General features: G+C 31.9%; 1 protein-coding gene across 7 annotated transcripts; it reads right to left on the reverse strand.

The window, feature by feature from the left end:
* Positions 1–41: 41 nt before the first annotated feature.
* Positions 42–24,592, reverse strand: Clip-190 (Cytoplasmic linker protein 190). Of its 7 annotated transcripts, none has more exons than XM_083045500.1 (17): positions 24,418–24,578; positions 22,914–23,175; positions 16,591–16,659; positions 14,354–14,506; positions 13,857–14,048; positions 12,566–12,776; positions 11,869–12,082; positions 10,825–10,881; positions 9,271–9,411; positions 8,798–8,950; positions 8,035–8,055; positions 5,488–5,671; positions 4,699–5,370; positions 4,298–4,416; positions 3,897–4,209; positions 3,512–3,663; positions 42–3,427 (listed from the first exon to the last, which is right to left on the reverse strand). In XM_083045500.1, exons 2-17 carry the CDS (start codon positions 23,149–23,151, stop codon positions 1,286–1,288), a joined length of 5,031 nt encoding a protein of 1,676 aa, XP_082901626.1. In that variant the 5' UTR covers positions 23,152–23,175; positions 24,418–24,578; the 3' UTR covers positions 42–1,285. The 7 variants fall into 7 exon arrangements, with proteins under 7 accessions (XP_082901626.1, XP_082901625.1, XP_082901629.1 ...); XM_083045499.1 differs by having other exon boundaries at positions 8,798–8,962; positions 24,418–24,577; XM_083045503.1 differs by lacking the exon at positions 16,591–16,659 and having other exon boundaries at positions 8,798–8,962; positions 24,418–24,580.
* Positions 24,593–24,777: the final 185 nt, after the last annotated feature.

Raw genomic sequence — 24,777 nt, forward strand, 5'->3', positions numbered from 1 at the left:
TAGAATGTATGTAACAACTGAATATGATCGTATATATGTTTACTGATAATGCGTATGTATATGTCATAACAGCTAGAATGATTAAAGAACAAATAAAAATTATTTATAACTCAAGTCAGTATTATCCCTTTTGGAAAAGTGTTCTTTCTTATATATTTTAAAATTTAGATTTATATACAGCTCTCTGAAATAGAGATAAGAAGACCTATGCATATTGATTGATATACATATATATATAAAAAATTTACAGATTTTCGCGTGAAGAATTTATTTATTCTTATTTACAAAGCACTAACTCTCCAACATCGGATGTTACAACAATATATATTCGACTTAGAAAATATATCTTCAATCCTAAGAAGACTCATTAACAAAGAGGCAAGACAATAGCAGGTCATGATATTTCTTTAAGTCAACTTCAAAATCGTTCGAGATATATATGTATGTTTTCTACTTTCTTTTTTTCTTCCTATTAGACGAAGAGACTGTAAAGAATCTCTCAATGGAGAGTATCATAAGCATATATTGAAGAAGGGCACCAAAATTGATCCTCTCATGCCCGAAATTGTGCCTTTTATTAGCGAGCACTGCAGGAACTGTTTTCTTAAAGTGCGCAAAAAAAAACGCAGAAAATAAATATTAAATGAAGGGATAACACAAGTTAATTCTAATATATACAAAATTACACGTAACTCGTCACAGAGATGTTAAAAAATAAATATTAAAGCAAAAACAAATATATGCTCCCTTCAAATACATCTTTGCATAAAATTAACAATAATTAATTATCTTGAATTTTTAACATCAAAAATTTTAATTATTTCTGTTCTCTATTCCAAAGCATCAAAATACATTAAACAATTTCTGAGATAATCCAATTAACATACAATAAATAATTTATACAATAAATTTTAGTGTAATTATCAATTTGTTATGTCTAATATATAATTTCGGACTCAATAATATAAGGATAATTATATATGTCCAGAAAATTTTTAAACAGTATCTTGATAAAATCGCGTCATATTTAGAGAGAGCATAAAAGTTATTTACAATATTTTAGGGTACATTAATGGTTACGTATTATGCGTTTTACGTTTTGCGCGGGAAGACTCATATATATACTCAGAGATTTAGAATATAATCGAAAAATCTGCCATACAAAAATATATATATATATATATAATCTGTAAAGTTTAAAACAGATTTCTTTATAACTACACGCGAGAAATTTTGGCAAGCAAACAAAATGGATTTATGGACAGCGTGGCGTAACGTTAAAACGTTAAAACGTTTCGGCGTCATCGCAGTCGCGCGTGTCGTGATCAAACATCTCACAGTTTTCGCAATACGGTCTCTCCACGGATTGCTTCTTCGACTTCGCCGTTCTCTCGGGGACCCTATCCGAGAAATCCTGAGCCTGTCTAGGACAGTCTTCCGTCTCGTGTAGATCGAACCGATCGCAAATATCACAGAACATACGGGGCGCCGCCGTTCGCTTATCCAGTGTGCTTCGAGTATAGTCCTCGGCCTCATTAGCGGGAACTCCCATCTCGAGAACTTCGATCTTACATAGCAGTTTTTCGTTTTTACGTTGCATGTCGACTATCACGGAGTTCAAAAAATCTATCTGACTCTTCGCGGTATCGTTCTCCTCCTGCAGTTTCTCGACAATGTGTTGTTGTTTCATGTCACCCGACCCATCGTAAGCGTTCTTCAAATTTTCGTGCGACAACTTCAATTGATTTGTCGCCTCCGTCCATTTCGCGGTGACCTGCTTGTTTTCCTTCTCCAGGCGGCTCAGCTCGTCCAGAAGTCGCGTCTCTTCTGTCTTGGCGACATTCAGCTTCTCTCGCAAGTTCTGGACATTTTTCTTCATTTCCTTCTCATTATTTTCTCTAGTTCTCGCCAGATCAGCCTGTTCCTTTAGCTGCTTCTCCAGTGCGTTTATCGTATGCTGCAGCTCATGAATCCGATTATGCGCACTGCTTAATTCATTCTGTTTCAACTTGGTTTCCTCATTTCGCGACTGTTGTTCTGCTTTGATCCTTTCCACCTGTGTATCCTCCAAAGCCTTCATCTGCGCCTTCAATTTATCGATAATATTCTCTTTATCATTTAAATCGACTTTGTGCTTATCTACAGCGTCCTGCGATGATCGCAATTTTTCTTCTAGCTCTTTATTTTGCCTATTTATGTCTTCGATCTCCTTCTGCTTTGCCACAATCTCACATTCCAACGAATTCTGTAGCTTTAACATTTCTTCCTTTTTAGAAGTTTCCGATTCCTTTATCCTAAATTGCATCTCTATCAGGAGCTTCTCTCTCTTGTCTAATTCCTCGTTCAAATTCAATAATTGAGTTTCCAAGGATTTCACTGAGTTCTCCAAAGCAGCCTTGACTTCAGTCAATTCGTTTACTACACTCTGTTTCTGCACAGCTGCTTCTTGTGTGTTTTTCAGCTCCTCACTGTTACGAATATGCTCCTCTTTCATGGAAGATATTATGGCGTCCATCTCGACTATTTGTGCTTGCGATTTTTCCGTTTCCGCTCTCGCCTTCGATACTTCGTCCGTTTTTTCTCTAATCATTTTTTCAGCGTCGTTTAATTTGCCGTTCAATTCCTCTACCGCGCTAGTCATGGTATTTAAAGATGTGGTTAAATTCTTATCCGCTGCCGCTTTATCGTTAATCAAAGCATCGTATGTCTTTTGCAATTCTGACAACTTATTTTCCGTGTCCTGAAGCTTCAAGCTTTTCTCTTGAATCGAGTTCTTCAAGTTTGATGATGCATCCAATTCGGCTTTTAATTTCTCCGTTAATTCCTCGATCGACCATAGATTCGCACTTTGATCGGCCTCTAGTTTATTTTTGATTTTTTGCAAATTTGTTATCTCGTCGCGCGAAGTCGCTAATTCGGTCGACAAATCCGCAATTTGTTTTTGGAACGAGGATATCTGTTCTTCGTGGGAATTTTGCAAAGTTTTGTGCTCCCCGCGAAGATTAGCGATCTCTTCTTCTTTTTTTGTTAATTTGTCCATAATATTGATGATTCCGTCAGATTTTTTCTCCAAATTTGTCTTAATATGTTCGCTTTCCTTCAACTTCGCCGATAATTCAATTTCATTTCGTTCGTACTCGCGTATTTTTTCGGCATAGTCTGCATTTGATTTTTTAGTATCGCATATTTGCGATTCCAAATTTGATTTTTCCGAACGTAATTGCTCGACTAACGCTGCGTTTTTATTTGATTCTGTCTCAGTATTAGACAATTTTCCTTCTATTTGTTTCAACGTAGATTCGATATGGAAGATCTTCTCGTGAGCTTCGTCCAGCTCCTTCTCTTTTTTTCGCAAGTCTTCGTTATATTTTGATAGCTGTTCCGATGAATCGGCGGAGTTACTAATCGCGTTAGCTACATCACACTCCTATAAATGAAAATATAAATGAAAATATCATGAATTTAATGGATTAATAATTAATCATCGAACAATCATTCTTTATATACTAACCAGTTTTTCCTTTTGCAATGACAGTTGCGATATTTTTTCTTCCGATCTCGCGATCTGTTGATTCAAATTCTGCACGTTCGACTCAAATACGCGAAGTTCGCTCTCCAAATTCGTTTTCGTTTGTTCGGATAACGTGAGAGCATCTTTCAATTCTAAAAGATATAAAAAAATCTTGCGATAAAAATCTAACTTAATATATAATCAATTTTAATTAAACTAAGAATTAAGCAAATTTATAATTTCTTTTTAATTTCAAGCTTTATCTTAAATAAAAAAATATATTTTTTTTATAATAAATAAATATTTACTCTCTTATGTATTTAAAAATTTTAATCTAATTTTTTAAAAATATTTTTCTTAAAATAGATTCTGCATTTAATTTTACCTGAAGTCTTTTCGAGAAGATGTTTAATCTCCTCATCTTTGCTCGCTATAATCGCTTTTAACTCAGCAATATCTTTCTCTAGTTTAGCGAGCATCAAGGCTTTCTGCGCGATGTCCGCGTTTATCTCTTCGATATATTTGACTTTTTCATTAATTTGGGCCTCAAAACGTTTAGTTATTTCTTCTAATTGCGTCATGTTAGCATTTCGTAATTCCGCGAGCTCTCTGTCCCTCACTCTCAGCTCCTCGCTTAATTTATTTAGTTGTGCGGTAGATTTCTCTTCCGAGGCGATTAAATTAGCTAAATCTTGCTCCTGGACCGATAACATAGTAGAAAATAAAAAATTTTAATTTTATTGTCACATATCACATTCGTTTAAAATAAAAAACAGTTATACTCACCAGCTGTTGCTTCTCGTGAATAACTCTTACATTATCTTCACTTTTGGCTCTATAATCTTGAATCTGTTTCGACAACGCATTGTTACTTTCTTCGGCTAATTTAAGTTTCGTACTTAACTCTGCAAAATAAATTCGAAAACTTTATCTTGCCAATAGTTTTTGATCTATTATTTATTATGTTTTGTAGTTTATATATAAAATGCGAACATTATTATTTTAATAAACTAAGCACTCAAGATATCAAGAATATTTAAAAATTAAATAAATATAAAACCAAAAATTAATTATAAAGAAATTTAAACAATACATAAATAAATAAAAATTATTTGCTATAAAAAATAATTTTTTCGATTATCAAAACCTTCTTAATTAATCGATTAAATAATTTTTACAGCATATACCTTCCAACTTTCGTAAAGCGTCGTTTAGTTCCTCATCCTTCTTCTTGCGAAGCTCTCGTTCTGCGGCCAATTCAGCCAACAGTCTTTCGGTTTCAGATGCTCTCTGATTGAGTTGCTGCGAGACTTCCTCAATTTTCGAGTCTTTCTCGCGCAATTGTTGCTTGAAAGACTCTGAAAGTTCATGGATACGTTTAATGTTCTCGGTCTTCAAGCCTTCCAGGGCCATGTTCTGCTGCTCTAGCAACCTCTTGGACTCGTTCTCCAACTCCTCGGTCTTTATCTTGATCAACCGATCTCTCTCCTCGATTGTCTGTCGATACTCCGACAGCAACGAGTCTTTCTCGCTCGTGCTCTCTCTCCTCATCGTTTCGATCGTTTGTTTCGACTTTCGCAGCTCTTCGTTCAAGAAATTTGTACTCTTTTCGAATTCCTGTTTCATATTTTCTACCAATGTCTCTTTGTTCTGCAGGCTTCGTCTAGCAGCTTCCAATTCTTTCTCCAAACGACTCTCGGACTCGCTGTGCGACGTGCTCTCTTGCTGCGTTTTGCCCAACTCGAGCTCCAGTTCCCGGATGCGCTCCACGCATTCGTTCACCAGGTTCGATTTCTCCCGCGCTTCCTCCTCCAGGCTATTCTTGATCTCCTCTAAGCTCTGATTACGGCTCTCCAGATCTAAACACCAAATCCGGTAAAATAGAAGTTGAGGGAAGTTGAATAAAATCACGTAGAGCTTAAATGTAAGAGATTTATAAGAGCTGATCGCATCTAAATGTAAGAATTATCGGATACCATGAAGCTGAGAATTGTGCGAGCTCGTCGCACAGCTGATCTCGTTACGCAGCCGCGTCAATTCCTCCTCGGCCTCGAAGAGTTTGATGCTGTCGCGTTCCAACTGAGTGACACGTTCTCGTCGCTCTTCAGCGAGTTCTTCCTCGAGCTGCTTGATCCTGCTTTCATTTACAGTATTTATGACCTAGCATGATAAGGGAAGCTGTTTAGTCTTTAGAGAGATACGAGATCATATATAGTGTAATCGCGTTTCGAGTATTATAATTATTTATTTATAATTATAATAATATTATGTGTAATTTCCTCCATTATAAAAAATATAAAATAATAGTATCTTTTATTAATAAAGAATTTATGTAATAATATAATTGCAAAATTATTTAAAATGAATTATATTTATATAAAATTTTTAGTATTTTATTTATGCAAAGATAGAGATCTATTTTTAAAAATATTATTTAACTTGGACTTTATAGATCATATTTTTCAAATGTAAGTAACATTTCGAAATAAATTAATCGTAATCATATATTAATATTATAAAATATGTATTACTATAGAGTATTTAAATTCATGTGATGCATTTGTTTATAATATCGAAAAAATTGATACATTCTATATAAAAAATAAATTGATTTTAAAATAAACTCGAACTAACTTTAATTATAAAAGTTTTTATTACTTAAGAATTATTACGTAAGCTTGTTTAAAGAACATAAAAAAATGTAATGAAAACATTATTTTATTTCTACCAATTGAGATAATAAGTATATTAATACTCGAAAGCGTATTTACCGAAAAATAGAAAGCACGCTGAGATATGCAAAGCACAATGTGTGATTGTCCATATATGTAAAAAAAATATTTTATCAGGTTAAAGAACAAAAAAAAATAAATAATTGTACGCGTGTATCCAAAATGCAAAAAAAAAATATATTATTCGATTCTGACATTCGAGCAAACCACAAACAAAATTGAAAAGATATTATTAAATAATATAAATTACTTAAAATACAAAACTGATAAAAAAAAACAAAACTATGCATAATAAATAAATAAATAAATAAGTACAATAATTAATGAACAAGTATATAATGCTTACAATAATTTGTAGTTATAAAATTAAGTGTTCTGTGATACAATCATCGCACAATATATGCATAGTATATTTTTAATTATATTAAAAATTATAATCTAGAAAAAATCCTTTAATGTAAAAATATCAAAATCATACAATAGTTTTCGAGTTATAAGCGATTAGATATACATAGAATTTGTTCGTTCAAGTTCGTAACTATGTTCGTAAATATAAAATCGTATAGATTATCATAACTTAAAGTTTTATTAAATATTAATGTTGAATTATTTTTTTTTCATTTAAAAAGGTTTAATAAATTTATTGTAAATTTGTAGAATACAATTTATCTTCGTTGATCGGAAAAAAGAAAATAATTTGTTTTTTTGTTCAAAATTTTTTACGTTTTGATTTCATATTTTTACGACATAAAAATTTAGAAAAAAGCAATATAATTAGAAAACAAAAGTCATTTAAATATTTCTCAAAACAAACGACATAAAAATTTAGAAAAAAGCAATATAATTAGAAAACAAAAGTCATTTAAATATTTCTCAAAACAAAAGTTATATTCTTTAAATACTCATTGGATTTAATCATTCTTTTTAAAAGTGAAGTAATTAATCATGCCATCAAAATTTTGTTAAAAGAGAAAAGGTTTAAACTATTTATGTATAATAATTGAAATTTGCTATTAGTAATATCACAACTCTTGCTAATAATAGATGGTAATATTTATTCATGAAAATTCAGAAAAACAAAATTAGCGGAGCTATAAAAAAATTAATAACAGGATCGACATTCTCGTTCGTGTAAGCACAGTTATCAAAAACTGAGCGTATAAATTCTTCGCGATTATTTCATTATTGGCTTATCGCTCATAATAGAAAACTATTATGATCTCATTTTCATATTAAAATGAAGATTTTCGTGATTTTCTAATTAATATTTAAAATATACTATTATAAAGTACAGTAATTGTTGAACACATCCCAATACCTCTGTGCATACAAAACTTGTGATTTAAAAAGCTCTCTCAATTACACAACAGCAAAGCGTGATTAAATTAATATTATTAGATCAAGATTTCTATTGTATCTCGCATTAAAGTCGCGATAAATATCCTCATTAACGATATATAATAATTTGAACAATTTATAATTTAAAAAAATATTCCATGCAAATATATCGCGCATGTTTCTTTCAAGACACGCGGTAGGATCTTGATATAGTATAATTTAGCGTTATAGTTAACTATAATATATACATAATTTAGCATTGTTAGTACGGCCAGTGCAAAATTAGTTAGCGATAGCATTTTTTTCTTTTTTGCGTTTTTCGCGCGTTGCACACGTCAGTCAACTCTTCGAAAAAGCTTGCGACGAAATGCAAAGATGCAGGTATAGACTGATGATTAAATTAATGGTGCTGAAAAACTGGATCACTTCTGCCAAGGACCGTCGGATACTCACACTTTGCTCAGATCTCTCTTTCTGAAAATAAACGGTAAGTTTGCCAAATTAACCGGAGAACTGAATGTATTCTTCTCTCTTCAAAAAATTACAGATTTTCCTCTTTCTTTCGGGATTGTTTAAAAAATAAAGCTTAGAACCATAAGGGGGAAAATTTTTCTACGTTGATATTTTTGTTTTATATGTGCATATATTATTAAAATGTAAAATAATTTGTTATATATAACAAGAGATGCGTTATATTTTTTTGCGCGCTGCTAATTTCTGAGCTCTTTGCCAAATTGATATAGCTAAGCGTGTGTTGTAATTTACATCACCCGCCACCATTATCCCGTGTGAATTTGGACGAAAGCAGTGTACAATATTTGTCGCGAATAATATATAAATATCGTCCAGAATCACCTAACATTATGCATGAGATTTCGTTTAATATTGAGAGAATTTATGTTTAATAAACAGAACAAAGGCGAAAAAAATCAAAGTAATAACGTAACAAAAATTTAAAAATTGAATATTATTTGTCTTTATTATGTAGAATATGTCTCTAAGATCAATTTTACGTTCATGAAAAAAAATATTATTATGATAAGATGAAGATCTCTGAGACATTTCTATTATTATTATCAAATATGTAAAACAAGTGGTAGCATAGGTAGATATACTTACCGGGTGTTCCGAGTATTTTAACGAGATACTCAGCCTTTATTATATTTGATAAATAATCATAACTATGTATGTATACGCTTGATATTAATGTACATACCTGTATGTCGTCTTTATTCACGGATTCCTCTTCGAAACGGAAAAGAAGATCTTCGCACTTTCGTTTCTCCTCTTCCAGCTGCACCATCAATCCGTTTCTCTCACCGACGAGTTCGGTGACAGCAATCTCCGCTTCGTTGACCGATTGTTGCATCTGTTCGCGATACTAAACATCGTCAACGACGAAGAATGGCGGAAAAAAAATAAAAACTCAATGAACAAAAGGATTTCAAAACTGGAACAAAACTCTTTGGCAATCTAAAGTTTCAATTTATCGCGTCGATAATAATTTCAATAATGATAGAGAAAATTTTACTAATAAAATAATAAATCAATAATAAAAATAATCAATAATAAAATATATATGCTTCCAGCACACAAGCAAAAAGTAAAAAGTAATAAGCGACGCGGTACTTCGAAATTCCAGATCTTTTAAAAATCCATTTATATAAATTGACGCTATAAATATCTTACCTTATCGTACTCTTGTTTGATAGAAAGCGCCGATTGCTCCGCTTGATCAGCTTGATTTGCCACTTTGGTGACCCTTTCGCGCTCCAAATCTCGTTGTTTCCGCAGAAACTCTATCTCCTGCAGCTTCTCTTTCAGAATCTCCTAAAAACCACGAGCTGGGTTCTAATTCAAAATCACAAGTACTGCGAAGAATTTTCAGGGAAGGATTTTAGGGAAAGAATTGTTTTATTGTATTATTAATATATTAACGCGCGATAACGCACACATTACTAATTATATAATTCTAATGTATTAATATTATTATATGTAATTTACGATAAAATATTCTATATAAATTATTCGCGATGGATTTGTTAACGTAAAGAAGAAACGCAGAATTGAAGTAGTCTATTTCTGGATTCTTTTTAAATATTTACTTTTCATAAAAGCTGTCGGGCTCAAATAAGGCAAAATTCTCTATTATCTTATACTTATCTTATACTTATTTCTACTGGTAAAGCTAGCTTGCGATATTGGGAACAATTATTGATTCTTTTACACCATTTTACACCAGTATATCTCTTTGTAAAAATTTTTAAAAGCCATGAAACGCTGGCTAAGTACAAATTGGTACAAATTTAAAAAAAGCAATTTTTTTGTCGCATTGTACAAATTTTTACAATGCAGTACAAACGAAGTAAATTGACTAATAAAATACTACGATTCAAATTTAATTGTATTAAAATATTAATTAGGCTCAAATATTAAATTAGGCATTAAATTTTAATAACAATCGATCAATTGTTAGCTCGCATCGCATTTTGCATTATGCAACAGCTTTGCCGCGCTGTCATCGAATTTACGCCACGGGCTTTTAATAAATGCGAGATAGCTGTGGACACGAAGATAATATTCTTCTTTACATCGACAACGCGCGATATTAGCAATACAAATTAAGAGTAAACACGTTACATCGCATTATCCGATCGAACGATGGCGAGTTTGATTAATCGACTCGATGATGCTGGTCGTCGTTTTTACGCCAACGCGAACACATCGGACTTACGTTTAACTTGTGTCGTGGAAAATGTTTTCGAGATATAAATTAATCGAGCTGCCACGATAATCTCGTACGATATCACTAGGAAACCTTGTACCGGATACAATGATGGCAAACTGTTAATTGTCGCGTGTAAGAAGCGACATACAGAGAAGAGATATACTCACCTAGAGATATATTCAACTAGAGAAAAGAATTTACGAGGAAGAGAAAAAGAGGACGTAGGATTTTATTAACATTATATACACACAGATCGACTATCGCTATATATTACAAGCTCAGACGAAAACGATAATAAAAAATTAATAAATAAATAAAACGCAGTCACACAGACTGTTAACGATCGAGCTTCGCTAATCAACTAATTCGATTCGCTAATTATCCTAATTATCCTAATATACGAAACTAATTGCGGGCGACAGAGGAGAATCGCGGGGTGTGGCTTATCAGCGATCGCTTCTAATTGGCGAGGATAATTAATTAATCAGGAGCTATTACTGGAGTTATGGTCTCACCTGCAGTGAATCTCGTGAAACAAGTGTCGACATGCGCATGCCAGGCCTCTGCAATGTCTGATGTAAACGGAAACAAAAACAATAAATAAATAAAGATAAGATCGTGCACAAAAATCTTAACGGCAACCTTAGATAACAATTAATACATTAATTCGCACGACATCACGCATGTTAAGATACAGATATGGTGTTTGTTAAAGAAATATATAGATAGTAGAAGGAATATATAGATTGGATATAAAAAGCGAGAACGTTGACTACAATTTACCGCGTAATCGACCTTTAAGAAATTCAGAGGAATTTAAATCGGAGGATTCGAGATCGGAGGATACAAGAAGGAATTAAGTTCCACACTTTAAGACGTTTAAAGAAAAATTTAGATGTAACAAGTTTGATGCAAATTAAATTAAATCCTCAGTTTTTGCAATTTAAATTTTAGAATTGTAAAACTGATCCAAGTTTCTCTTAATTGCAAACTCGAAAGAAGGATTTAAACAAAGAATGTATAGAAATATAAGAAATTTTTAATTTCTAAAGTCAGGAGAAGAATTAGAAATTTAAATTAAACATCCAAGATTGAATGTAGTTCCTTGTACATTTAGAGAAAAGAATTTAGAAATAAAGAGTTGAGTACAAGAAAAGAATAATTTTCTACAAAAATTTATAGAACTTACTTTCTGTAACTAAATAAATTAAAAATATTTTTGGATTAAATGCGTTTTGAATCCTCGCGCTTTTTGTTATATTTAATCTGCAACTTCTTCAGGATAACATCATCGCGCTGAATCCTTCGTAAATCGATTTGAAAATCATTTTCCAGGCTTATTTCGGCGCTTTTTCGTAAGAGAAACGTGAAAGATATCTAGGAGTTTTTTGAGTGAAAAAACTTAAAGGTCGATTGCACCTAATATCATCAACGAGACCAACAGCGACATCAACAACACATTCTACAGGCTAAATTAATAGAAAAATAGGGCCGAGACAGCGGCCTGCGGTGGGTTGCGAGACAGATGCACTTCCTCATTCCGGCATGGTGAACCTTACCCTCGTCGTGGTGCTGATCGGCGAACTCAGTTTCGAGTTGACGCTGGCAATGCTGGACGCGAGTGAGTCGCGCGAACCGCTCCTCTTCTGGAGGCTGGGGATGTTGCCGCCGCTCGGCTTATTGTACACCATGGATGATTTTCTGACGGATGGTGACTTGCTGACCTTGTGCGGGACCGTGAACAGGCCGCGTTTCGGCGGGCACTCGAAGTATCTGGATCAACGGGTGGGTTAGTTCCGCGGGGAACGCACGAATTGCAGAGAATAAGGGGAGATTATGCGAACTATGCGTGTCTTGATCATTCCAAGATTATGCGTGCTCTGGGGAGTCCGAATCGAATGAAAGAGGAAAGATTCCTAAGATTGTTGCAGAGAAATTAAAATTTAAAAATAGAAATATTTTTTAAAAATAAAAATTTCCTCCTTACATTAAATTCGAAGAAGACTCTAGAAGAGATTATGAAAATCTGCTCGACATTCGCACTTGATATTAATTATTAATCATTTCTGGATTTTAATATAACTCAGCAAAAAGATGAAAACTTTTTAACAATCTTTAATGCAGAGCAAGTGCAATGATTTTTGAAGAGCAACGAGTTTTTATAATTGCTTTGATCGCGAAGACACCCTGTGCGATAAAGAAGATGTAATGAAAAGGGGTAATTTCTTGACAATATTCGCCAAGGGAAATGCACACCTTTTCCCGCTGACGGAACCATCATTCTTTCCGATCGACTCGTCCAGTTCTATGCCGTACCATTCGCCCCCGGCGAAATCCGTGGGCCCTTGATACCTGAGCACGCCGGTTTTGCTACCTTGCATCGCTGACACTATCACCCGGTCACCTATCTTCAGGTCATCTTTCACTCTCTGCGACACCGACGAGGACAAGCTTGTCGTCGACACATCTGCGTTCACAGTTTTTAGCGATGCGCGATCAATATATAACGATTCGTTTATTTAAAAGCCACCAGCTAAATAATTTTTCAATAATATTAAATCTTCCTTTTTTCTAAATATACTAATAAAAAACAAAATCATATTATCTCATGCTTCTATAAATATATCTATTCAAATGTGTTTATTGTATTCTATCTTAAATATTCTATAGAAAAAAAAATTTGTTACTTTCCAGTTAAATTAAATTTATAACTTTTTATACAGGATAAAAGAATGAAATATTATTCTCTTTTATTGCATGTTGAAAAATTAATTGCTTTTGTGTTCTATCATAATATATACATACATATACATATACACATATACATTTACGGAAACAAATCGCTTCCTATAAATATGTAAATATTAATTTGTTTGATGTATATTTTTTATTAATAAACTTATACAACAAATAAAACTTTATTCGTTTATGTTCGAAGTATTAGTCTATTGATATAAATGTGTGTATGTGTGTGTAAGCGTTAAATTAAATTATTATTTCAAAAATAACATCTCGATAAGTCATGCAACACTAAATTATTTTCATGCTATACGCCGATTAAAAAAAAACTAGATTAACCTTTTCCCTTTTACATTAATTGTGTCTACTTTACAGTAGCATGTTTTTTAAAGCAACATTATAATCCTACAACTAAAATAATTATTTTTGTGCTCTTCATAAGCCTCTAATGACTAACACGATCGACTAACTCTTTCACCCCTTCACCGCTTTTCTTTTATTATTCAATTCTAATAACATTTTTGTCAAATAGCACACATTACATATATAACAAGAATGCGCTACAACTACTAATTTTTTAAATAAAGTATTTACCTAAGAATAGTCTTTTTCGAATAATATATCCATCATTTACTTAAATTTTTTAATCGGCAGATATTTTTCTCAAACAAATTCTAGGACTATGTATATAGTAGGAAGGAAAGGGGGTAAAAAAGTTAAAATCGGGAAATAAAATAAACGGTGCGTAGCGTGCAACGCTAGTTAGATATCTACGGACGTGGCGAGTATCTCTTGCAGCGATTCTTACTTAATGACGGCGACATGGATTTGCCCAGATAGCTGCCCCTGATGCTTTCGGGCGGCGATGTCGGTGTCGAGGTAGCGCTTATTTGATAACTGCCCAATGGTACCCTGGTCAGCCTGGTGAGTCTCGAAAAGATTCCTTTCTTCGGTTCGCACTGAAAGTATTGACTACCCGCCACCGAACCATCGTTCTTCCCTGTTTAAGGTTGCATATGTCTTCTGTGAGCTTCGTCAATCTTTTTTGTTTTTCTCAAAATTAAAATCTTCATCTATCTATGTATTAATTTGAAGAAAATTCCGATCTTTATTCGCGATTAATGAAGATTCTTTCGGGGTGAAAAGGAGTATGGTGTAGTTCATGCTGGATCTTGATTAGTCAGGACGACAGAGAATAAAATTCTTAATAATTCCGGATTTCCGATATCCTTTGGCATTCTTCCAGATTTGCTCTTGAGCTTTACAATTCGTACGATCGACTAGGATCGTTAAAATAGTCCTTACCGATGGGTTCATCCAGGACGATTCCTGCCCAATCCCCAGGAGCGAATTTGGTCTCACCGATGTAGGCGATTCTACCGGGTTTCGTACCGCCGACCCATACTCGATCACCGATCATAAAGCTTTCTGTGTCCTCGGTCAGAACGACGCTGGTATCTGCGCGGAATCGAAGACGATTCTCTTTGAAATGTGACTATCTCGACGTCACTATACAATACGACTAACTTAAAAATATAAGAGAATTTGTTTCCCCGCAAAAAATAGAAAAAAATCACAATTTTTAAATAGATATTTTGATATTGTTATAAAATGTTCCAATAACTCACTTGATTTTTGTTCGATTCTCTCGACAAAATTTCAAACGTATATTTTCTCGAAAAAATTTATTGAGGCAGTTATATACTTTGAGTAATAATAAATAAATAATGATGTTAAAAAAATATTTTAATTTAATAAAATTTTAGTTTTAATTTTAATTATATAGATATTTTTAACTTATATTAAGATAATGCTACATTTATTAAATTACTACAAATATTTCACACATATGCAATATTATATATACATACATAAATATATATAATGTAATTATATATATATACATGATGTAACGCAAAGCAAAAACATGTCACACAATACAAACGACATCATCACGCACTATTTTTACACTAGAACGACACAAGCGCGTAATACGTGCGCATCATTCCTCGATTTTATATAAAAAAGAATATTTTTATATAAAATTTGTTTAAATAATATGTTATAAATAATATGTTTAAATAATGTTATAAAAATTAAAATATGTTTTAAATAATATGTCATAATTCTTTAAACTCGATTAATATTTTTGACAGTTATTAGCTGATTTCTGTCAAAAAATATTAATCGCAGATAAGACATTATTATTTACATTTACTTTAATTTGCTAATTAAATTTTAAAATAATATATTATAAAATGTAAAATATAGTAATATGTAAATAATATGTTATAATTCTTTAAACTCGATTAATATTTTTGACAGTTATCAGCTGATTTCTGTCAAAAAATATTAATCGCAGATAAGGCATTATAATATATTATTTACAACATATTACTATTTAATATTTTTAACATATTATTATTTTAAAATTTAATTAGCAAATTAACGCTTTATTATATTTTTTGCCATACATCAACTGATTAAAGCGTTAATTTGCTAATTAAATTTAAAAATAATATTATGTTATAAAAATTAAAATAATAATATGTTTTAAATAAAATGTTACAGTACTTTAAACTCAATTAATATTTTTTGACAGTTATCAACTGATTTCTGTATCATTTTTTTTAACATAAAATCGAGGAATGGTACGCGCGTAGCACGCGCTTGTGTTCTAATCTCTTTCTAAAAAAAGGCATGTTAAGTCGATTTTCGCAAGTATTGCCTCTTTTTCGCGATGTTGATTAGCTGTCTCGATTTCTGTTGCGTGTTATATTCATAGCATCGAGAGGCTGTCCTCGCGATGATCAGCAATTTGACAGTTTGTCCAAAATAAAATAAAATAAAATAAAATAATATGTTTTAATACTTTAAATTCGATTAATATTTTTGACAGTTATCAGCTGATTTCTGTCAACAAAGTATATTATAACATATTATATTATTTACTACATATTATTATAATTAAAATAATAATATTTTGTAAATAATATAATATGTTATAATCTTATAAAACTTTATCCGCGATTAATATTTTTTGACAGAAATCAGCTGATAACTGTCAAAAATATTAATCGAATTTAAAATATTACAACATATTATTTAAAACATATTATTATTTTATTTTATTTTATTTTGGACAATTTGTCAAACTGCTAACCCTTGCGAATATAACGCACAACGCGAATCGAGACAGCTAATCAGCATCGCGGAAAAGCGACAACAATGTCATTATTAACATGCCTTTTTTAGAAAGGGACATCGACAAATTTATAAATTTATAGCTATATTCGAAATTTCATGTATAATCGGTATTGTTGCAAAAGTGAAATGATTTTAAATCTCGCTATATAAAGTCCGGTTTTGGAATCTCGATTTTAAATCGAACATCTTGCGCGACTAGGTTTCAAGCAGTTTCAAAATTATTCTATTGTCATCTATTGCTATTTCTAACTGTTGCCATTTTTCGCGATGTATAGGGATTTCACAAATGCATTGCGATCTTCGAGAATATAGAGAAAAACTCGAATGCCACTTACCTGACCCTCTTCGCAAGCTAGCCTCGTCTATTTGACGACCGCGCGATTCCCAGAGAGGCTCCATCTGATCTGGCGTTGTCATGCAAAATAAGGCAAATCATAGCAAAACGAAAATAAAGAGCAGCGTATTCTTTCGCGCGAAAAAAACATTTCTCTTCGCCACATAATCGAGAGTAAAACATCGCTTAATTAAAGTTTGCTCCAATCAATTTTAATTAATGTCAATTATCCTGTTAATGATCATTCGTGTGAATGCGAGAGAATCGCGCTATAATTTAATACAAATTTATTACATCAGCAATCTACCTATGTAAAATAAAAATTTTCAAGATTATTGATTAATTACTAATTAATACAAAATAATGTGATTATTATATTAAATATAATAAATAAACTTACAATTTACATCAGCTTGTTATTTCTTTAAGGCCAATTTGCGTAATACCGATAATAAATTTGGGGATACGTAATGTCGCCAGTTAGATCGTACAAAGTTGATTATAGCTAATTGTAAGTTAATCACTAATTATTACGAAGTGAAGAGATACAACGGAAGACGACTCGGCGTGAAATGGATCAGGGCTTGGTTTGGTAATTGTCGTTGCGATAATCACCATCGGAAGTCGATCACAATCGGCTCAAGACAGAGAGAGTTATGTAAACGTATCGTTAATGACGTTAATGAGTCAGGGTGTGTACAGATGACGCCGATAAGATCTAGCGATTTCTAGCGCAATATGCAATCGTGTGAGATATTTTTAGATGATCGTTCATCGCATCTCATTATTTTAATAAACCAATAAGAAGAAACGCGTCCTTTCCTCTTTTCATGATAAATTCTCATAAGAAATTTGTTTCTTTATATTTCTGTTGTTTTCTAATTATTATTCATCAAAAAAGTATATTTAATTTTAAATTTATAATTAATAACTTTATATTTTATCAATTTTAACATTTAATAATTTTATTTTATAATAATATTCAATACAATTTTAATTTTAAATAACTGATTTCCTAATTTTAATATACGTATATAATTGAATCTAATGATCATATTTATTTCTATAATAAATTCATCATAGATTTAATTCATCACAGATTTTCTCTTTTTATTTCTACATATCCGATCGAAGTCTAAGTTTCCACCGAGTTTAGCGATTTCTTTACAGAGATAGCTATAAGGTAAGATATCGCAATCTATGTGACGATTACGCACTGTCGGCATCATAAAGCTCCATTATTCACCTTGTTGATGTTTTCGCGACGTGCGCCGCGAAAAAAACTCCGCAAAAGGAGTCGCCGGTACATACGTCCGGGTATATATCGCGGCGATTCTCGCGCGATACCTGATTAATTATTTATGGAAAAGCGGCGCGTGGGTGCGTGCCTTGTTGTAATAGGTCGATTGCGTGGGTCGAAGTCTCTGTTCGACGAGATGAAATCGCGATTACGCGGTTGCAAACCGAGGCGAGGTATCTCCGCCGCGGCCGCGAGCCATTATTATGCATAAATCTCGGCGATTTTATCATAGTGCAATCTACATTAATTCGCCTTTTTATGCGTACGTTGCTTTTCGCTTTTAATAACGCGAGCAAACGATCGACGGTGCTTTAAAGAAATTAAAAATGTGATTCGAGACAGGACGTGTTCTGAAGCATCTTAAAATCAATAAATGAGCTTCCTCATTTATTGATGTTACACAGAAAAAAGCAAAAGTTTCAACAGAATCTATTTAAATCTAAACAGTAATAGTTCTAGATCATTGCTTCCAATGATCTAGAACTATTACTGTTTAGATTTAAATAAATTCTGCTGAACTTTTACTTCTTTCCGCTTAGTTATTAAAATGTTAATAAACGTAATATTATGTAACATTAAATAAATTATTGCATGTAAAAATGTATACAATATTGAAAGAATAAAAGATTACGAGATGAATCTTGATCTTTGATTAAATTTCGAACCAAGGACAAATTTATCCTATATTTTTAATTAAGTTAAGAAACAGAGGTGTTTCTTATTAAAACTCGCACAACTCGTTTATTTCCATATGATTTTCGTTGCTACGTAAATTTATGCGAAACCTTGCGCGATGACAATCTATGATTGGAGTCATACGTGATGTGCGTTGCACGATCGCTCGTGATGATTCAATGACAGGATACACTGTATTTTTTAATTCGAGCGTGTTAACCGTGATTAAATGTATCAATAGGATCTGATGCAAAAACCGTGGCGCCATCATTCGTTTGCGAGTCTCTATGAATTATTATGCGCATCGCATAATGAATTGCTTTTATATTTTAATTTTCTATATATCTTATATAGCTTTTGACATATGTATATACTATTAAATATCAACCGCTAATTAATTGTATGCTGTAATTGAATTCCTACGAAATTTTCATTAAAGATAATTGTCTTAAAAAATAATGTGCATCCTGAGAAAAATTTACAAAATTAATTGCAGATTTTTTTCTAATATCAAGTTAATTTTATTTTTCTTCGAAATATATCGTAAAAATATTCACAATTTCTTCTTGTAATATTTTTAACAAAAATTATATAATCATTTAAAATTTATATTGAAAATTTAACATTAAAATAGGAAAAAAATTATCCTTTTAATTTTAATAACATTTTTAGACACTATCATAAAATATGAAGAATCTGTCCGATTAACGATTCGCTAAATATCATCAAGTTCGCTAATCTCACCAATATTGATTATTCCACGTTCTGAATCTAAAGTTAATAAGGTATCAAGTATAATCATTCGATACGTAATCCATAGAAGCAGCCATCGAATACCGGCGCTTTGCTCTTTCAAGCGTGGATATCCACGTAAACAAGGTTAATAACTATAGAGAGCCATGTTATTATATATAATTCATTTCGCATTGTAACGCAATAAATCAATATAATTAAGCGATTACGACTAATGTGTCGATAATCATGACATATTAATTAGTGATATATTTATCTGTCAAACTGCGAAAATAAAATCTCAAAAAATCAATAAAAAAATAAGTATATATAAAATTCTATATTCAAATGAATGTGCATAAGTGGAATGCGACACACCCTATGTTATATTATACGTTGCTCGGATTTTTCTCAAATAATTAACTTTCAGGAGAGAAATGTTTTTAAGTCAGAATTCTTAAAACAATTTATAATCTTTAAAGTCGCGAAGATAAAAAAGAGATGCAAAACACACAAGCTCGTATTACGTGCTACCATTTTAATAGATCACATATGGTGTTTAATAGCTTTAATATTTACCGTGGACTTTCGTCAGACCGCAGAATTCGAATGGAGGTTTTAAAACCGGCTTTAATATCTTGAACACCTTGTACAAATAGACGAGCTCGAAATGAGCATAACCCATCGACACAGCCTCGCACGCTCATAAAACATTTATCTCTCCATATTTAGTCGATGGTGTCACAGTTATGGCAAAACACCATACCGATAATGATTACGTCATTGCGAAGCGCCGAACTTTTACCTTTTCATTATCTTTTCGTGATCTACTTCAAATTCTCGTCAAAAAATTAACTAATCAAAATCGAATGCAAGCGAGTAGAAAATCCATAATATTGAAATAAGCCATGTAATTTACAGAATATCACAAACTCTAATAATATATATTTTAATGTTTTGGATAATCTTTTTAGATTGCATCCAATTAATCATAAATAAAGTGTTAACGTTTTATTTCGCATTGTGTTCCAATCGTTTTACTATTACACATGTTTGGCTAATTTTAAATCCAAGACTTAATTTTTTTTTCTAAAAATTATTATCGAAATTAGAAATATATTTTCGCGCAGTTAAACTATATTTATATTTAATATAATTCACATTTATTTGAATTAAATTATTAAATATATATAATTGTATAATATATCGAAATTTACTTATTTACACTGGACATTAGTCTGCTAAATTAAAATTATGAAAATTGAATAAAAATTTAATTTTATTCAATTCATTTCAATGATAGTATTCAACATATTTCTCTCTTAATTTAAAAATTTTAGTAATTATATACGATTTTTCTCTTTATACATATCCTATAGAATAATACGAGAAACGAAAAGCAAATGAGCCTCGAATCTTTCGATCAAATTGCGAAATTCGAGACGATCGCTCGATCTCTTGCAATAAGGGGCACGAAATGAGAGAAAAAAAACAGGGAGATCGAGAGAAATCAAAGAAAAGAAAAGAAGAAATCAGGGAGAAAAGACGAAACAGGATGAAATTTCGGACGCGAAATAAACACCGACACAGCTTGCATAATCGCAATGCGTCAGTCAAGGCGGCACGATTGTGCAGGGAAGGCAATGCAATGGTGTTGTACCAATAAGGCAAGATACGTGCCCTGGATGCAACAGACACGGTCGAGAAAACGCACTTCGCTCGTTATGAGTCGCCGCAAAAATGCACCGAGATCACAATGGAAACATAAAGCGATGTATAAAATGTGTCCTTCTTCTCTTGGTGTCTTATACTAACTTGCACTTTGTGCATCTGTTATGAAGATTAGAGAAAAATCCAAGAAATATAAGAAAAGAAGATATGAGAAAGTTAATGTAACTAACAATAAGAAAAATTCAGATTTTTAATGAAGAAACGAAGAAACAAATATAATAATAAAAAAAGTAAAATTCAAATTTTTGGGCTGAAGAAAAGGAGGAAAGAACATTGTAAGACATCGTAGCAAGTGTTAAAAAAAAATAAAAATCGGCCAACGATTGAAGAAAACATTATTCCTTAAAGTTAGTAGAAGCAGTATATTGCGACAATTTTTCTCATTGTCAGCGAAATTATTAAGTATTATCAAGAATTTTTATATAGATCGTACGTAAATACCTTATTTCATTTAACGTAAATATCTTATTTCATATGATAACAACATCAAATAAATATTAACTGTATAAAGCATTCCTAAAAAATATATCTATTAAGATTTGTTATTTCTAAGATTTGTATGTATTTTTAATTCTCAAGTTATCTATTAATTATCTTATGCTATTATTAGTCGCCTGATGAGTTATTTTAACTGTTCAGAGAGCAAGTTATTGTTCAAAAATGCGTTTAAAAATACAGATTACACTCTCGATTAAGTATGATGAATCAAATTAGTCATTTAGAAAAAAAAAAAAAAAAAAAAAATATACATATATAAATAATAATAAGAGAATTAAAAAAACGAGACAATATAATTATTAATAGATACAATATTTTTCTATCTATTCCACACATGTAATTATTTTAAATCTAATTATCTTAAAATATTAAAAATATTAAAAAATAATGATAATTATTATCTTGAACGAATTAATTATTAAAAAATTTGCTTTAAAACGTATTTGCGTTCAAACGACTAGTTTGATTCATCACAATTTTTGGCGCAAGTTGACGCTGAAGCTGACATAAATTTTTTTTTTTATATAAAATAACCACTTTCACTATTTATAATAAGTTTGTGCAACTCATTAATTATAAAATTCTTGAAGACTTTTTATTAAAGATATTTACCAGTTTCTCTCTCGCAAGGGATGCGTCGTCGCGAACGGTCGAGGAACGACTCGCGCGATCAACTTGCGGGAGAGACTCGTACGCGCGAGTTCACGCTTATTCACGAGCGAGTCGTGGGCGTGCGTAACATTCTCGTGTGCGTACACGCTGCGACGAATTAATGAGACGCGTCACGCTGCGTCACTCGCAGTACGTACTCCAAAAAGAACGACTCGCGTGTAATAATGCATGAGATATACATCGTATAACACGTGGTATCCTCTTCAGGATCCACTCTATATAAACAGGAATTACAGCACTTATCTGAATTAATAAATAAACAATAACATAAATACCTTTCACTGTTATCATTTATTTATTAATTTTCGCAGTAATTCGTATATATGTAGTAAATCGTGATCAAATTTTGTATAATAATCACGAGTAACAAATGCTCACAAAGTGTCCTAAAAATTAGAAACAGATATTCAAGAGAAACATAACTTCTGAAATACATTCTACTACTATAGATGTTATACAAATAAGAAAATGAAACATTACAAAAACCGTACATAATATTTATTAATGTCTGTCTTGATACCTGAACTTATTTTCTGACGTGGAATATTATTGTGTCTATATCTTGTGTCGATTGACATCAAATATTTATATATCCTACATTCATTTGATACAAAAATGGATAATATATATCAAACAGAATACTACCAAATATAAAACTATAATAAACATGCAATATATACAAAATAAAACGACACACAGTTTTGTCAAAGACTCACTGAGATTTGTAGTCACTGATTTCACTGGGGAAGGTGGCGGAATATCTGGTCTACGCGGCCTAGATGAACAAAGTCTTTCAATTTTTGTCGGTGGTCTTATTCCTGATGGCTTTCGCCCTGATGACTTTGTCTCTGGCAGCTCTAATGGCTCTACCTCTGATGGCTCCAACTTTGATGATTCTACCTCTAGTGGCTCTGCCTCGGAAGGTTTTGCCTCTGTCGACACTGGTTCCGACATGCTTTATATAATCACTGCACTACACTGTAACAATAATATTATACACTGTTAGTAAAAGATAGTATTAAAATAAGCAAAACACTAAGAAACTTATAAAGAAAAAATTGATAAAAAAAAAACAATATAAAAAAGTATATATTTAATATAAGATATAAAAAGTTAAATTTTATCCAAAACTTATATTATAAAATAAAATTCTAAATAAGTTTTGAAATGTGTTAAGTAATATTTCATTATACAATATAAAAAAAAGAATAGAAAAGTATTAAAGAGAGAGAGAGAGAGAGAGAGAGAGAAGGAATAGATGAATTGTCAGTATTAATTTCAGGAAATAGTCGAGAGAATTGCAATGATATCCTACTAAAATATACAGGGTGTTACAAAAGCATCGGATTTGCTTAGCACCATGCGATAGAGAATGAAAATCTAAGAAGATTTTTCCTCAATAAAAATGTCGAGGCATCAATAATTTTCGAGTTATAAGTGATTGAAAATGAATGGCTTTTCGCAAAATAAACTTTATGGAATTAAAATATTAACAAAACTGCATTCTTCAGTTAATTTCAGGTCGAGTTTAATTTAATAGAATTTTAATTTAAGGCTTAGTTACTAAGATATACGATGGCAAAAATTGGGAACTTGCAAAAAATGATGACCTCCCTCGACATTTTCGTTGAGGAAAAATCTTCTTAGATTTTCATTCTCTATCGCATGGTGCTAAGCAAATCCGATGCTTTTGTAACACCCTGTATATAAATATAAATTAGAAAATGTGAAGGTGTGTAAACAAATAAAGAATTGAATATTACATTAATTTGAAATAAAATCGAATTACGATAACGCAAGAATAGGAAAACAATTTTAAATTAAGAGTTCAATTTTCAAAATTTTATCAATCTAAACTTTGTGACGTCATGGAAGATAGATTCTTGTCGGTTCCTGTATTTTTTCAAGTAAGAAAAAATAAAGGTAATCACGAGTACTTGCGCCAATATTCACGCGACACCGTCGACTGAATGCGTGTTTCAATAGCGTTATCATGCAAATAATTTCGCGCAACGATTAGCTGTTAAAAGGTCGAAGAAAGTCACATTTGACGAGAGAGAGAGAGAGAGAGAGAGAGAGAGGGGGGGGGAGAGAGAGAGAGAGAGAGAAAGAGAGAGAGGGGGGGGGAGAGAGAGAGAGAGAGAGAGAGAGTTAACCTCAAAAGAATAATACGCGAATTCGTGGTTGACGAAAAGGAAATGGGAGGAAGTGCGATCTCACCTGAACGAGATATTATTCGGGATGATTGGCGAAAGCAATAATATCACATTTCACTCGCGACGATCGCCAAAAATCGCGATTTATCAAGACGAAAAGTTGGTCCGATCGCGAGCCGCACAGAAAAAAAATGACAACTGCCGCAACTGCCGTTTTAATCAGGCTCGGCAACATAAAAATGTAACAAAATATTGCTCAAATTGATTGGATTGGAAAGATTTCAAAAGTTGCTTAATTATCATTATTATTATTATAATTACTGTAATTATTCGATCAATATTATACTGCTTCCACTTTCAAGATGAAATAATAAATTCCACTATATTTCACGTCTAGTGACATCTCATCCTAGTGATATTCCGA

The sequence above is a fragment of the Prenolepis imparis genome, unplaced genomic scaffold (genome assembly GCF_030444845.1).
Source record: "Prenolepis imparis isolate NDT839.2.m4 unplaced genomic scaffold, iyPreImpa1.0 SCAF_9, whole genome shotgun sequence".
Lineage (NCBI taxonomy): Eukaryota > Metazoa > Arthropoda > Insecta > Hymenoptera > Formicidae > Prenolepis > Prenolepis imparis.

What these genes read in the sequence shown, in the direction of transcription:
- Clip-190 (XM_083045499.1), bottom strand. Translation starts at nt 23,151, where the DNA reads ATGTCGGAACCAGTGTCGACAGAGGCAAAACCTTCCGAGGCAGAGCCA. An exon ending in ATCAGTGACTACAAATCTCA is followed by an intron (nt 16,660 to 22,913) that starts GTGAGTCTTTGA and finishes TGACAACGCCAG; the next exon opens with ATCAGATGGAGCCTCTCTGG. An exon ending in TCTTCTCGAAAAGACTTCAG is followed by an intron (nt 3,664 to 3,896) that starts GTAAAATTAAAT and finishes TATATCTTTTAG; the next exon opens with AATTGAAAGATGCTCTCACG.